The 16,211-nt window shown below is 35.4% G+C and overlaps 1 protein-coding gene across 2 annotated transcripts in view; it reads right to left on the reverse strand.

Moving 5' to 3' along the window:
* Window positions 1-834: 834 nt before the first annotated feature.
* LOC128997156 (uncharacterized) overlaps window positions 835-16,211 on the reverse strand; it is a 32,829-nt gene continuing 17,452 nt past the window's right edge. For both annotated transcript variants that reach the window (XM_054422743.1, XM_054422742.1), the window contains exons 2-7: window positions 9,518-9,717; window positions 7,929-8,110; window positions 6,316-7,072; window positions 5,613-5,845; window positions 1,515-1,695; window positions 835-1,352 (exon numbers count right to left, since the gene is read on the reverse strand). In XM_054422743.1, coding sequence (XP_054278718.1) covers window positions 1,206-1,352; window positions 1,515-1,695; window positions 5,613-5,845; window positions 6,316-7,072; window positions 7,929-8,110; window positions 9,518-9,717 — 1,700 coding nt within the window. In that variant the 3' untranslated portion in view covers window positions 835-1,205. The remainder of the gene's footprint in view (window positions 1,353-1,514; window positions 1,696-5,612; window positions 5,846-6,315; window positions 7,073-7,928; window positions 8,111-9,517; window positions 9,718-16,211) is intronic.

A 16,211-nucleotide genomic window follows, 5' to 3' on the forward strand; every position in this document is an offset into this window, starting at 1 on the left:
AATGATACTTAATGAGGTACAAAGGTTTGGAGTATCTTTGGATGGTAATGAAAACTCACTTGATGTCCAAAGTAAGTTTTATGTTGAAATACGATAACTTTAAATATTAGTTCTATACAGTAATGATTTACACAGATCAATACTATGATACAGAAGCAAAGCTATACTTTTGTAAGCACAATTTCTAGAGTACTACGTTAATAACGGAATAACGTTCTTGTTCAATCACCACTTTCTAAAAGAAAGTCACATAATCAGTCACTTTTGCCAGAGGTCATGGAGTAAAAATATGTTTGAATATAAAGCTACACCAAATTTATTAGTTTTTGCTTAATAATTTTAAAATTATGATTGGAAAAGTATTTCTTATAAAAAACTAGAAGCATATATTTTTTACTTTTTCTATCTTTTACCCTTTGTGAAAAAGACGTTTTCCTCTGTTTCCCACAAAAAGTAACTTTCCATTTAAATTAGTTGAGCCCTGAATATTGATTATTCACACGTTTTCATGGTTTGACGCAAAAATGTATCAATAAAACATGAGGATGTTATTTAGTGATGGGTTGAGTTGAGTTGAGTCCTTTTCCAACTCTAGTTGATTGCTAGTCCAATTTGACTCTACGCTACAGAAATAACTTTATTGCCATTTACTGGGCAAATTTTCTTGGATGTATTTATCTTGACTCAAATGTAAACTGTTTGAAATACTAATAATAATAGATGTTAATCTTTGAACACTTATAATAGTCATGCATTATATGTCTGAAGTGTTGCAAAAAGGATATTAATATTAAAAATTCTGCATTTTTTTTATTCCTGTAAAGCTTTTTGGTAAAAAAAAAAACTCATTTTCGTAGGCAAGTAAAAGATTAAACTCAATCAATATCACAGCAGGATAGACTACAGTTTATCTTTACTCCCTAAAACAAGTCTTGACTCGCTTGGCCTTTTATGCCAGTAGAACTTTTTATCCAAGAATCCCAAATGCTTTTAAGGGAAATTTGTCCAAACTGATACTTTTTTATGGATAGCCAAAATTTAACCACCTTTGCACCGAAGTCCAAGACAGGTAACACTATTGTAGCAACATATTGTTTTCAATTTGAACTAAAAAAATCTAAGTCAGATCAGGACCAATCAGAGGTGGAGGGATAAAACTATTTGGAACACTCAAAGTCGACTCAACCTATCACTAAAACAAGTGTTTACTGAAAAGCAAACAGGATGATGAGTAGAGGTACAGCAAGGACGCAGACTACGTAGAGAGCGGTCCTAGGCTCACAGGTAGATACTGCAAGGAACTCTTCATTCCACAGGGTGTCATTAGATTTAACTGGGAGTTCCAAGATGACCTGGAAAGTTATTTACGTTAGTTACCTAAATTCTTGATTAGGTACTTAGATTGTGTAAGTGAACTGTACATGCAGTGACAGTATCAGGCAAAAATTCTTAGTTATGTTTGTTGAATATCTTTTGGGTCAGAATTCTACCTTATCCTCATCCTAGAATCTTACCTTATCCTTGGACCAGAACCTAAGAGGCAAGGAACATGACCCAGTCTGGTTGCGGCAGGAAGCAACTGCGTTGGACACATTGTAAGTGGTCTTCTCTAGACGGAAATGTATGCTCAGAAAGTTCGGCTGAACCTCGTTCTCGCTGTTGAAGACAAAGAAGTAATATCCGTTGCTTGGAACTCTGAAATAGAACATAAACTTTCAAGAACCTGAATTAATTGGAACTTAAAGTTACAAGTATTGACTGTTGGATACTGGAGTGAACATCCGATCATTATGGACCACCCGTCGCCAGTTTTTTATTAAAAAAGAACAGTTGTGTAATTTAGTTACAAAATGCGCTAGTGTCTAAAATGTTATTTTCTACCTTATTTTTTGCTGGCATAGTTGATAGGTCATAAAAGTAGGGATGGTCAAGTCTCAAAATTTCGGGAAATTTTCGGGAAATTTTAAATCTCGTTACACGAGACGAGATTTCTTTTTGGCCGAGATTTTTATCGAGACGAGAATAAAAAAAAAAAAAAAAAAAATTAAAAACGCCTGCAGAAAGTCAATGCAATACCCGCAATACAGGAGCGTGTTGTAGTTGCGTTTCCTTAGCGAAGGCGTTCTTATTTAATTAATTCTTTAAATGTAAATATTACTTTAATTATTTTAATAATATTACTTTAATAACATTTGAGAAGTTTTGTTAAGTGTAAGCAGTGTGAGGAATGTTTTATTACTATAAAAAGTCAAAACAAGTAACTATTTTATAAAAATTAATATTGCTTTTATTATATGATTTATTTTATTTTAGGATAAGTTGAACTCTATCCTAACTGATATCACTATGTTTCCTCATCGTAGGCATTTTTAATAAGTTAGGCGTGATTAATAAAAAAATGTTATGCTGATGTTTTTTAATAAAAGATTGTAAATATTCTTGCCTATTATCATTATTTTTGTATTTAAACAGTCATCTAACAATGTTACAAAATCAGGTAAAAATTTTGAACGTGCATTTCCCGTTGTGTGTGAGAAGGGATATCCCGTCTCAATCTCGTCTCGAAATTTTATGAGAAATAAAAAATCTCGTCTCGTCTCGTCTCGAACTAAAAATCCAATCTCGTCCATCCCTACATAAAAGGTTGTTTTAGCTCACAATGGAATGTCTAGTGTATCGATAGATTACAAGTGAACAGAACTAGCTTTGCCTGTGCTTTAAAGTGTGACCACAGAACAAAAAATGTTATTTTTTTTAAGAGGTTGGCAGCCTCTTTTAACCTTGCATTTGCCTGTCCACATAGGCTATGGACCTGTGCATGGAACGTATCCAGCAAAGCAAGGGGTGAGCCATCACAGTACAAGCGTGAACTGTACTGATAAAAAGTAGAATTTTCATGATCCAAACCCACCACATCACTGCCTTGGGCCCGAAGCCCATGATACTACCGACAAATGATCATGTTTTCTTTACTTAAAGCTACAGAAGAAAAACAGCTTCACCACAGATAAGAGAATATATCACAGTTTATATAATAATCTCAATGTATAATGATTAAATTAACATTTAATTTAATTCGATTGTCATGGAGGCCTTTTAATATTTCCCTAAAAACCACCTCATGTTTTTGAAGACCTGGTCAAAGGTCTAACCAAAAAACAAAATATCAATATGGTTTTGTTTTAAGTAGAGAAAGACAGGTGGGACATCTTATTTGATTTTTTCTACATCACTTATAGCAATTGTTGGATCCACAACATTACTGAGGGGAAATAATGTTCACACCTAGAATGGAAGATCAGTTAAATCAAGGCCCCACTAGAAAAACAGGCCATGCTGCAGTGCGGGCAGCGCAACACTCCGTCACAGTGGTGGATAGTTTGTAATAAAATCTTACTATATCTGACAAACAGCCGCTTATTTACCTAAAGCATATGGGATATTGCAGTGAATTTATCCTCTAGTGTGACGTTATGGATCCTTCAGCATGGCCTGTTTTTCTAGTAGGGCCTTGGTTAGATGCACTTTGTTGCTAAATAAGATATGCTGTTTTATTATTAAGGACAGCTGGCTAAAATTTCCAGCCACAAAAAGTCCTCTTAATCTCTTGATTGAACCACTGACCTTCTAATTGTACAGCAAGCACTATAACCAGTAACCACTCAGTTACCCAAATCTGATATGAAAAATGTTTATCCATTTGTTTCAAATTGAAAATAAGGATAGGCTAAAATATATCTCTTAGTTTAAATTTGTATGTTTCATTAACGTGTTCCCCATAAAAACCACCTTAAAATGACGAAGTTATGAAAGATGTTAGACACTCGGTCAATATTATAGTTTCATATAAACTTTTTTGTTAAAATTTGTCATAACAACATCTGGATAATGGAAGTGCTGTGGAATGTGGTCGGGTTGGTACTGTATCACACAGTATTAAATACCTCTTTATCCAACAATGTTATAGATAAAGATTAAAGATACAAATATTGATATTCTGTTTTTAAAAGATCTAACTTTTTTACATTTAAATTAAATACATGATTACAAATACAATAAGTCCTCTTACCCTTTTATAACTTTATCTTAGCACAGCTGCAACTTTTAAGTAGGCGAGCTAAAAAATTAAGACTGCTGATAAAGTTATGAAGCACGTGTTAGAGACTATGCTTAATCTAGTGATAATAATATCGTTGTCACGTTTAAGGTAATCAAGGCCATGAGAAGTACACCGGCTGTTGAATTAATTTCGCAGCATCAAAAATTATTAACAAGATATAATGCTAAATTCAGCGTTTATGACCTAAATTTAGTTTTAATGTTCTTGTATCTTTATTTTTTAAGCTTTCATGATTTACTGTTGCGCTCTGCCAGACTTTATATAAAAATACATCAATAAACAAATGAATGATAAAATATTTTTAAGTATATCTCTTAACCCTGTCTAAAAATGTATGTAGTCTAGATAAAAAATGTTACATACAAAAAGCTTGCACCAATACAATTGGGATAAACATAATTTTGTCTACATAGTAAATAGAATATTATTTTAGTGAAAACCAGGCCTATATAAAGTAATGCTTTTTTAAACCTTCAAAACTTGAATAGAACGGATTTTACTTTCATTCTTTACTTCCGGTTTCTTGGGTCTTAGGGCTTGTTATGTATTGCTTAAAAATTAAAGCTATTAACACGTTGACTGCGCGCGCCGACTTTACAGGCGCTCCCCAGTGGCGGGCGAAGCCCCGGCGCGCAACCGAATCAGCGAACGCAATTGGCATTCAAATATTTCAGTCTGACGAATCACAAAAGAGCAGTGGTGACTGTGCTGCGTTACCCCGAGAGTGGATGTAGTTCACTGAAACACCCAAAGGTAGCAGCACTGCATGGATCCGTATCCAGTGTCTTTGTAATGTGGGTTGAAGAGAAAAAATCCCCGAAACCGGGACAAAAGCATTGCCAGACAGGATTTTACGGGAAATTTTAGTACCAACCTACACCAAAGTAAAGCTCGCATTCTAAGCTGGCAGGCTGGCAACGATTATAACGTCTCCGTCTGAGGCTAAGCTCACACTGACTCAATATATTTCTGTTGGTCTGGTGCCGACTGCCGACTTTAGTCGGCGCGCGCCACCTGGGAGCGCTGGCGACGCCGACTAAAGTCGGCACGCGCAGTCAACGTGTTAAGTCTTGGGAACAGCAAAACTCTCAAATTTCTTTCGGCTAATAAAAGTGCTACGCGTGATTCACAGTAAAATTGTATATCCATAAAATTTATCTACTCGAGTTATTAATAGACCAAATTAGTTTTTAGAGGTTGGTCAAATCAAATGGTCTTTGATACAGAGAATTATCTCTCAATAATTAACAAACAAGCCACTTCTTAGTGCTTATCAACAGTTAGATAAGAGAGTGCTTGTAGTAATTTCAGGAAAAATATTCAATTTAAAACTCTTTATGTTTATAGATTTGAAAGTAAATAGACATTGTAATAGAGATCAAGTACCAAACCCCGCACTCTACCACTAGACCATCTCGCTTCCCAGTCTACTTTAGTTCCCAAAGTCAACGTTACTATTGATTATATACTGATTAATTTAGACAATGCTCACTTGTACGAAACTGTGTTGATACTGGCAGCCCTCGCGAGAACATTCTCAGGTCTGTGAGCTTCACACACAGGGTGAGGAGTGAGGGGGAGGTTGAGCAGGAGCCCCTCACACTCGAGAAGTTTCTCCTCACTTGACGAGAATGAGGACCAGTACTCGCTCTTGGACGTGTCGTTAGGAGTTGACTGGTTAAAGTGACCTCGGATTTCCGCCACGCCATCGGGCTGATGCTCTACCTTCAATGGAAATCAGAGTTAGAATTACAGTAAATTAAAAAAAATACAATAATGTTTAGTAATAAATATCGTCGTACACTAAAAATTTATTTTAGTGGCAATCTAAATACAAGAAAGTATTGATAGCATTGCCACCATGCAAATTTTAAGCTTAATATTTGAGTGCAAGATGAGTGTTGAATGGAGTGAGATGATCTCTAGCTTTGTTACTGACCAAGATTAGGTGTTTCTATTTAAGATTAATGAAAAAATTAAGATTAAATCGGTCCCCCGTCTAGATATCACATGAGACCTATGGTAATCGCTTATTCCCTTTATGGGAAATTCCCAAAAATTATGTAAAATAGTGAAGTAAACCCATTACAAATATTTCATCCTGAAAATAAATCTGACCCATGACTTTTTTCACGTTTCTTTCATAAGTAAAAAAGTTTTACATTTTAGAAAAATAAATTTTAATGAACTATTACCCCTTCTTCTCCTGCATGGTCAGCAGCTTCATCGTGTCTTTGCAATTGTGAAACCGTTTTGGAGGGCGTTGGGATTTCTCTTCTCCTTCGCTTTTTGTTCTTCAGATCATTCTTATTACTCGCTGGATTGATTTTTGTCAACTTATCCAGCATGGTTTCCTTCTCTAAAGGCTTCTCAGAAGTTTCCTCCGTAGCATTAATCTTAGTCACATTAGTTTTTACCTCCTCGCTCAGTTTCTTCTTCAGTTGGTCCAGCATCACCTTACCTTTCGGACCCATTTTCTTAAGCTGCTCCAGCATTTCGTTGTATACTTCTCCCGAGGTTTTTGATTTTTCTGTCGTAGTTGCAGGAATGTTGACCACATTCGGGTTGATCTTGTATTCCTCTTTGTCTTTTGTTTTCTTCGGGTTGATAAGCTGTTCTGCGTAGACCAAGTGTACATTCTGATCTTTCTTGTTGTCCACTTTCCAATTATTCTTCAGCGCCTCCTCCACTACTGCCGAGTGAGGTGGTCTATGATGATGTGATTGGGATGAGATGTCAATGTGTTCTTCAGTCTTCTGATCAATGAAGATTCCGTCACTCACTTTCTTCATGCTGGTTGGTTTGTTTGAGATGTCGTAGTCAGCTGACACAGAGTTGTTTCCGTCGCCTTCAAACAGCTCGTCTAGTTCCTCGGATGAGTCGTCACCGATATAGGCACATTGTTTGAGGTGTTTGTGACCACGGATCATGATGAGGCTGGCTCCCGGCCATCTGAAATATTGATGGGTGATTGATTGCCCAATTAAAAACAATATTACCCATATGGTCAAATTTTACATTAGTAGGCCCTAGGTTTTATTTTTGCAACTTAACTACCTGTAAAAAGTTATCATTATTGTGTTATAAGATGCTATTTAGATTTGTTTCTAATAGCCAGGGTACTTTTTACATCTTCTAGTATCAATTAGTTTGTTTTTGGCAACCATCCATAACCTATTCTTACTCTCTTCTAGCTTTAACATGTAATTAGAAAGTGAGAGACTCAATAAGTAACAAATCACACCTTTTTCAAGGCTCGCAACTTTTCTTCTATTGCATAGGCCTTATTCAGAATTTGAGGCATTATTTATTTTAGTTTATTCATTACATTATTGTCTAGTCTTTCAGTACAAATTTGTTTAAGCAAAATTTACAAACTGAAAAAATAGCAGGTAAACTCAAAATAAAGTTTTAAAAAATACAAAAGACAGTGAATTCTATAATTTCCAATTACTAAAAAAAATTAAATAGTTACTTTTGTTTCTCTCTAATAATGGTTTACTGGTTTTGAATGTTTTTATAGCATAATCTTTACAAAGTTGTTCTTTTAAAATGCTACATTTAATCTTAAACTATTTTCACTTTGTGAAAGTTTTACTGTATGAACTTTCTTCAAGATTCTTTTCTCATAGCCTGATACGATATCTCTGCAATTGATGTTTTAGATAAATCTTCTGTTAAATCTAAATAAGTTTAATAGTATCCTGTCTCATAGTTGATTCAATAATTTAAATTATAAGATCTCAAACATAAAAATGTATCTGCAAGTTTAAAGTTGTCCCTCCATTTATTCCAATACTACACCCACCTCACACAAGTAGACACCGTGACTGTGGAGCCCTTTAGCAGGTAGAATCCCCAATACTCCTTCATGTCATCTTCCAACACTAGATGTCGAGTCATCGCAACTTTCACAGTGTCCGGCCTCATCTCTGGCTGTTCTGACATGAGGTAGGCGTTAAACGTTGCATTTGACCACACCACTTGACGCTGGAACCATTTAACACTTTTATAAAACAATACAATTTAAAACTTAATAGATTGTGAAATCTGATTTTTTAATTTCACCACAAAGAAGGAATTACAGTGGGCTACATTCTTTATTTGTAGTGTATTAACTTTAACTTTAAATTAATTGTATATTTCTCGATTTGTAATTCTCATGGTACTTGTATTAAATTTGCTAGCTTAATCCATGTACCGTTAGATGTTATACAAAATGACACGTCATATGGCCTGATCAAATAAACTAACCACATTGGTTATTCCATCACACCAGTTCCAGATGTGACAGTATATTGTTTCAAAATTGTAATTGCAGTATCGTATTGTAGTAAGGTTAGCAGGACGTGTATAAACAACCAGGACCAATTTGGAGGATGACTTTGAAGACGATACCTCCGCAATATTAAACTGGGACGTGAAAAGATGGAGATTTGGGTCCAAGAGAAAGAGAAGTGGAGGCATACATCTTAAACCGAGGGTGTACAAGAATTGTAAAACCATTATGCTTTTGTTTGTTTTTGTTTTTTTTTGTTTGCACGGCTGCAAATCTTATTTCAAAAAGGATTCTATCATTATTCTATGTAAAGTAATCTATTCTATATCAATCCACTTATCATAAGTTTCTTGCATTATTGATTAGCTCAGAACCATTGGTGTGTATTTAGGCAAGAAAGAAGAAGAACATTAAGCTGGTTCTTTGGCTAGTACAGTTTGTTAAATGATCAATAATAGCAAGGACAGCTGAGTCTAATTTCAAACTAACAAACATCTCTTCTGCTTTTCTCTTTTCTAAGGATCAAACCAGCTCAATTCGGTTGAATTGTCGAACACTGTATATTCATTCAAATAAAATTTCAAATTAATGTACAACAAATCTTCAAACTTCAAACAAATTGCCAATATCCATAAAAAGCCAATTCACAACTATACTCAATATTTCACCTTGGTCTTTTAATAACTGGCTAACACTGCTGATTGTAGTCGTTAGCATACCAGTCATCTCATTCAACATTAGTTCTTGGCCTTAAGGCGGCTCCAGACGTGCACCATTCGCCAAGAATGAAATGTTTGACGTTCGGCGATCTAGTTGTCTTGCTATTTGCCGATTAACGATTAGATGTCTACACACATGTGTTGTTTTCCAAGCAACTGTTCGTTTCGGGAATATCAAATATTCGTTCACTTTGATGTGTGCAAAAATAACGACAATGAACGGGAAAACACAAGCACGAATGTTTGCTGCTTGCCAAATAGACAAACACCTATCCACACTTACTACTCCCGATTCGGTGAGTTACTGCTCGGTGCTTGGCGGATGGCACGTCTGGAGCCGCCTTCGAAAACATATCCTGATGGTGTGTTCCCACCCTACAAATCTAATCTAGTTCTCACCTGACACCACAAAGTAGAGATCCTGTTATCCAATAGTCTCACATCACTCATACCCACAGGGTAGGCTTGTTGTATGTACACATTGTACCTCATATACAGTGGTATGCTGAGCAGTAGGCCAGGTACTATGATACTCAGTACACATAGCCTGGCTACTCGGAGAGGCCCGTAGAGCGAACTTCGCTTGGACTTCTGCGCCTCTGAAACAGAGTTGATGATAATAATACCAATGTTGTAATCTACCATCTCTACCTCTGTTTATGCTAAGTTCATAACTTTTCTATGACCTTATAAGGTTTTTTTTATTGCACCTTGCTTGCAGTGGTGATTCCAAAGGGGAAGACCTCCTACCTACACCCCCCCCCCCCCACCCGCGGTAGCAGCCCCCTCTTGATAAGGTCCTAGAACCGCTACTGCTTGCTTCCCCTAGAATGTAACTTCAAACTTCTTTTCTGCACCTTTCTACATACTTGTATTGGTAGTTTGAAAGTCAAAGTGTATCATATTAAGATTAGACTTCATTAGATGTTTGGTCACAGATTTCTTTTAAACAGTGTCAATCACAAATTTATACCATTCGCTATGTGGTAATAATGCTGCCAATGCTGGATACTTCTTCCTGTATTATGGAAGATAAGACCATTAAAACTTAAGAATGAGATACCTAAGGATACACTCTGTCCTATAAAATTAATTGAAAATTGAAAAATATACCGTAGGCCTAATATAGCTGGCATTGGATTGTTGTAAACTTTGACTTAAACCATATGATGTAAAGGTGGCTTAGAATGAGTAACCCATAGTAGACTGTTTAAGCAATGCTAAGTCATTAGCCAAAACAATGAATGTCATTATCAGCTGTTAAATTACAGACCAGCTAGTAGAATGTGTAATTGTAAACAAATCAGCAGCTATGCTAAACTGCTAATAAACGTTATCTAAATCTGTCTCTATTTTGCTCAACGTAATTTTAATTCTACTGACTCACAAAATGTTGTTGGGCAATTGTAGATTACTTGCTTACTCACAAAGAGGTTCTGGTTTAGGCAATGGTAGGATTAGCTCTTATTTCCCGTTTCCTAAGTTTGTGCAATGCATTTACTGAATCACAATGAATCCAGTTCGTCCTTCACAATGTACACATAGTGCTTCATTGCTCATACTATGAAAAATGTTAACAGTTTTCAAGACACTGAGATACTTTGTAATTAAATATAACTCAACAGTTATTTTACAGATTAACAATAAAAATGTTTTAAATTTTCCCAATATTAAAACCACAATCCTCAATCACCATGAATAAAATTTATAAAAAAATTTCATTGTTGAATAGATAGTTAACCATGTTTATCAATGTTTATGATACTTGCTATTCAAGACTAGATTGAACCAGTTGTTTTTAACAACAAAGTTGTGAGAAATATTTAGATTGTAAAGTGAATAACAAAATTTACTATGTTGAACGTTGTCGTGATAAGGATTTATATTCAGGTACTGTAATGTTAAAGGTGTAGTAAACTTCCTTAAGAGGCACAGCATTAAAAATTAATAGGCTTTATCTTAGGTTGAGAACATATTTATTGATGGTGAGCAAACATAAAACAAAATATCAATTAAAGAAGTACTGTACCTATAGTTGATGGGTCTTAAACGAATGTATCTCTGAAGTCAACAACTTTTTCCACTTATTTTCTCTTAGTAAAAGTATCAATGACTTAACTTTTCCAATATTAAATTCCCTTTAAGAATAAAATTTCGCTCATATTTGGGTTAAAATATGCACATAGTGGCGTCTCCATCTTAAATAATTGATTGATTAATTGATTTAAAATTGCTTAAATTCTTAACATTCAATTAAAATTAATTGTATGTGTTTCTATTAACATACCGTACTCGTCTTCTGGACTTTTAATTTTTATCATTCGATTGAATACCATTTAAAGGTATTTCTGCTCAGTATGTAAGTTAAATATACTTTATAGTTTGATGTATTCCTCATTATTTCATAAAAAAACTCATTTGGTATTTCAATCAAATAGAAAAAAGTACCGACGATAAAATTTATCCTTAGCCTTGTTTCTATCACCACCAAACCTTACCAGACTATAAACACACATTAATGCTTCATATTAATAACTAACTAGAGGTCGTCCAGTGGTCGAAACTCGACCATAAATATGTCATTTCATTATTTTCAAAGCAATTAACCATCACTTAATTTAAAGGCAATAATTAAATAGCAATTTATTCATTGGTTGATTTGGATAATATTCTCTAATGATTAGCTAATGACTAAGTGATTTTATTAAAGTAGATTAAGTATGTCAAATTCCAAGAATATATTATGCCAGTTTGTTTGTTTTGATTTGACACGTATGAACACACGACCGTATTAAAAAGGTCCATCTTCAAAGATATTCCACCACAGCTTTAACCACTTCTAGCTAAAAAAATCCAATTGCACTCTACATACTTCTCTATTTTTCACCCCACTCTGTAAATAAAACATGTGATTGGAATTTGTTTTGATTTTCTGTTTATATTTTGTTGTTATTTCGTCACCATCATGGCAACCCATAAAGCCCATGTTAATTTTTTGTTAATTTCAAATTAATTTTTTGTGCTTATCTTTGAGCCTATTTTAATTTATAATGGGATTCTGCACACCTACAGGAAAATATCTTTCTAACAGTATGCATAGATTTTTCCTATGACGCACACAAGCTGAGAAAAAAGGTTTTAAAGAAAAATGCTTGCCTATTGATATATAGATAGATAAGTATGTCAAATTCCAAGAATATATTATGCCAGTTTGTTTGTTTTGATTTGACACGTATGAACACACGACCGTATTAAAAAGGTCCATCTTCAAAGATATTCCACCACAGCTTTAACCACTTCTAGCTAAAAAAATCCAATTGCACTCTACATACTTCTCTATTTTTCACCCCACTCTGTAAATAAAACATGTGATTGGAATTTGTTTTGATTTTCTGTTTATATTTTGTTGTTATTTCGTCACCATCATGGCAACCCATAAAGCCCATGTTAATTTTTTGTTAATTTCAAATTAATTTTTTGTGCTTATCTTTGAGCCTATTTTAATTTATAATGGGATTCTGCACACCTACAGGAAAATATCTTTCTAACAGTATGCATAGATTTTTCCTATGACGCACACAAGCTGAGAAAAAAGGTTTTAAAGAAAAATGCTTGCCTATTAATATATAGATAGATGCTTAATAGGCCGGCAATTATTTCTTGCTATATCCAAAGTAAATAATAATAATTGTTGTGTTGTACAATTTATTTTAATGGCAATTTTAATCATAAGTACACATTGAGCTATCAATCATCAGTATATATGTTATGAGGTGTTTTCGTTATTCTAGCTTTTGAAATCTAGACATCATCATTAGCTAAGAATCAAACATAAATAATGATGCAAATATGGAATTGAACCTTTAAGTTACAAAAAACTAAAAACCAACTTGGGCAATGGGTCCTAGACCAATAATGCTGTAATAACTAAGTACTTTCCAATATAATGTGCATTGTGAAATAATTATACTGTAGAACAATCTGTCATTGAAAATTATCAAAACAACCAAGCATTGATCCAATTTGCCCTAAAACGGATGGGCCAACTTTGTTCATAAACAAATACTTGTTTGGTAACATCTTGAGTAGTTTATGATCCAGAAACTTGTCAGGATTCAGGAAAGAGGTTTTGTTGAATATTCATGAGAATAGTTGGTCATATGGCCTTGAGTTGGAGCCAAAAGCAAAGCAATGATGTGGTCTGATCAGGGAGCGAAAACGTGCCATTCAAATGTTTTATTGAATTCTGGCCCCATGTTTACTTTGATGAAACTTAAATATTTATATGGCCTTTAACTAGGATAGCTTTCGATGAAAACTCTAATATTGTTGATTTCTTTTGGTTTTGGATGTTATCATTCAGTCTAAATAACTATACATCTTTGTCTCGATGCATCTATTATTGGTGCATTTTTAGGAATTATTAAGGATGAACGAAAAAAATATTTGTAAAGACACTATTTACAACAATAATACCAGCTAATTTAATAGCAAATTGTTTAGTATGAGTTATTTATATCTTTGTACTGAATTCAGGAATTTTCTCGCATGGGAACCCCCAAATCCTAAAAAAATACCTATTATTATTTAATCCGGCTTACACAAACGAAGCTTAACAGGGACCCTTAATTTGTTAGCAACTCTATTCGTCTGTTATCTTTTGGGTAAAAAAGTAAGGTACAGCAACGGATTAACCAACACATTTTAAATTACTTCTCATCCCATTGCAAAATTTTGAAGCTCGTTTTCGAGTCCAGTTCATGTTGTGACACTGATCGCTAGTGTCGACGAAATTTTATTTCTATTATTTTTGGGGCAAATTCATGATCTGTGCTTTACTGTTTGGTTATATAACTAGGAAAAGAGTTGTTGTTTATGGTTGGATTGTTTTATTTGGTTAAACGAGATTTTAAAAGACTGAAAGGACAAGAAACAAATTGTAAACAAAACTTGACCTCTACAGTGCACCATACAGAACTAACAATAAAATTGGTTTCAGCTGTTCCATAAGGATGAGAAATCTACTAAGGAATAATTGTGTTTTATCCTCGCTATAACCATTATTGAGCGGAGCGAGCGAAGCGAGCGAAGCTCTTATACGTCGACTCTTATGCATTTCGTAATACGCAAACTCCTCCTAGACGGCTGAATCAATCGTTTTCAAATTTTGTATGGTGATAAAGACCATATCGGTGAGTGCCAACATCTATATGGCGTTAAAAATGTCTCTCAGGAATCCGCCCCACTGGGTCTCAAAGTTTCAATGTAATCCTTATGGAAGCAGTATTTGACACATAAACAAAGACATATGATCAGCTGTTGACTTTTGAATGCAGTAGATAAAGAAATAGCTGATGGCATTATTCCACAGATATTAGAACAGCAACGGTATGGATCATAAATATAATCAAATGACGACACTAGCTTGACGTCCTTGACGTAGGAAGTGGTGAAGGAAGTAATAAAGGTGAGCAGTCTGGAGAACTGTTTATGACGATTAGATTAAGGTATCTGCAATCCTAAAATGCTATTGGAAGGGAAGGAAGCAGGTCCACGACGTAGGAAGTGGTGGAGAAAGTATTAAAGGTGAGCTGTTCGGGGTATGGGATCTGTTTATGGCCATTAGATTAAGGTATCTGCATTACTAAAATTCTATGGGAAGGGAGGAAAACGGGTCCGCGATGTAGGAAGTGGTGAAGGAAGTAGTCAAGGTGAGCTATCCGGAGTGTGGGAACTGTTTATGTAGATTAGATTAAGGTATCTGCAATCCTAAAATGCTATTGGAAGGGAAGGAAACAGGTCCGTGACGTAGGAAGTGGTGAAGGAAGTAGTAAAGGCGAGCTGTTCGGGGTATGGGATCTGTTTGTGACGATTAGATTATGGTATCTACAATCCTAAAATGCTATGGGAAGGGAGGAAAACAGGTCCGCGATGTAGGAAGTGGTGGAGGAAGTAGTAAAGGTTAGCTGTTCGGGGTATGGGATCTGTTTATGGCCATTAGATTAAGGTATCTGCATTACTAAAATGCTATGGGAAAGGAGGAAAACAGGTCCACGATGTAGGAAGTGGTGAAGGAAGTAGTAAAGGCGAGTTGTTCGGAGTGTGGTATCTGTTTATGACCAATAGATTAAGGTGTTTGCAATCCAATAATGCTAAGGGAAGGGAGGTAAACAGGTCCGTGGCGTAGGAAGTGGTGAAGGAAGTAGTAAAGGCGAGCAGTCCAGAGTGTGGGAACTTTTTATAACGATTATATTAAGGTATCTGTAATCCTAAAATGCTATGGGAAGGGAGGGAAACAGGTCCGAGACGTAGGAAGTGGTGAAGGAAGTAATCAAGGCGAGCTGTCCGGAGTGTGGGAACTGTTTATGACGATTAGATTAAGGTATCAACAATCTTAAAGTTCTATGGGAAGAGATGTAAACAGGTCCACGACGTAAGAAGAGGTGAAGGAAGTACATGTAGTATGGTGAGCAGTGTGGAGTGTGGTAAATGGAAACCGTTTGTAGCAGTTAGATTAATGTATCTGCAATGCTGAAATGCTATGAGAAGGGATGGAAGCATGCCCACGACATAGAAAATGGTGAAAGAAGTAGTAAAGGCTAGCAGTGTGGGGTGTGGGGAATGTTTGTGGCAATTAGATTAACGTATCTAAAATACTAAAATGCTATGGAAAGTGATGGAAACAGGTCCACGATGTAGGAAGTTTCTTAGGAAGTAGTAAAGTATGAGCATAGTGTGAGAACCGCCTGTGGAAGTTAAATTAATGTATCTTAAATCCTTAAATGCTATGAGAAGGGAAGAACAGGCCCCACGACGTAGGAAGTGGTGAAAGAAGTAGTAATGGCTGGAAGTGCAGAGTGGGGGAACCGTTTGGGCAGTTAGATAAATGTATCTAATACTTAAATGCTATGAGAAGGGAAGGAAACAGGTCTATGACGTTGGAAATGGTGAAGGAAGTAGTAAGGCTTGCAGTGCAGAGTGTGGGAACTGTCTTTGGCAATTAATGTATTTTCAATCCTAAAATGCTATGGGAAGAGAGGGAAACAGGTCCACGACGTACGGGGTGGTGATGGAAGTAGTAAAGGTGAGTAGT

The sequence above is a fragment of the Macrosteles quadrilineatus genome, unplaced genomic scaffold (assembly GCF_028750875.1).
Source record: "Macrosteles quadrilineatus isolate MER2022 unplaced genomic scaffold, UCM_ALF_1.0 Scaffold_6__1_contigs__length_79288215, whole genome shotgun sequence".
Classification (NCBI taxonomy): Eukaryota; Metazoa; Arthropoda; class Insecta; order Hemiptera; family Cicadellidae; genus Macrosteles; species Macrosteles quadrilineatus.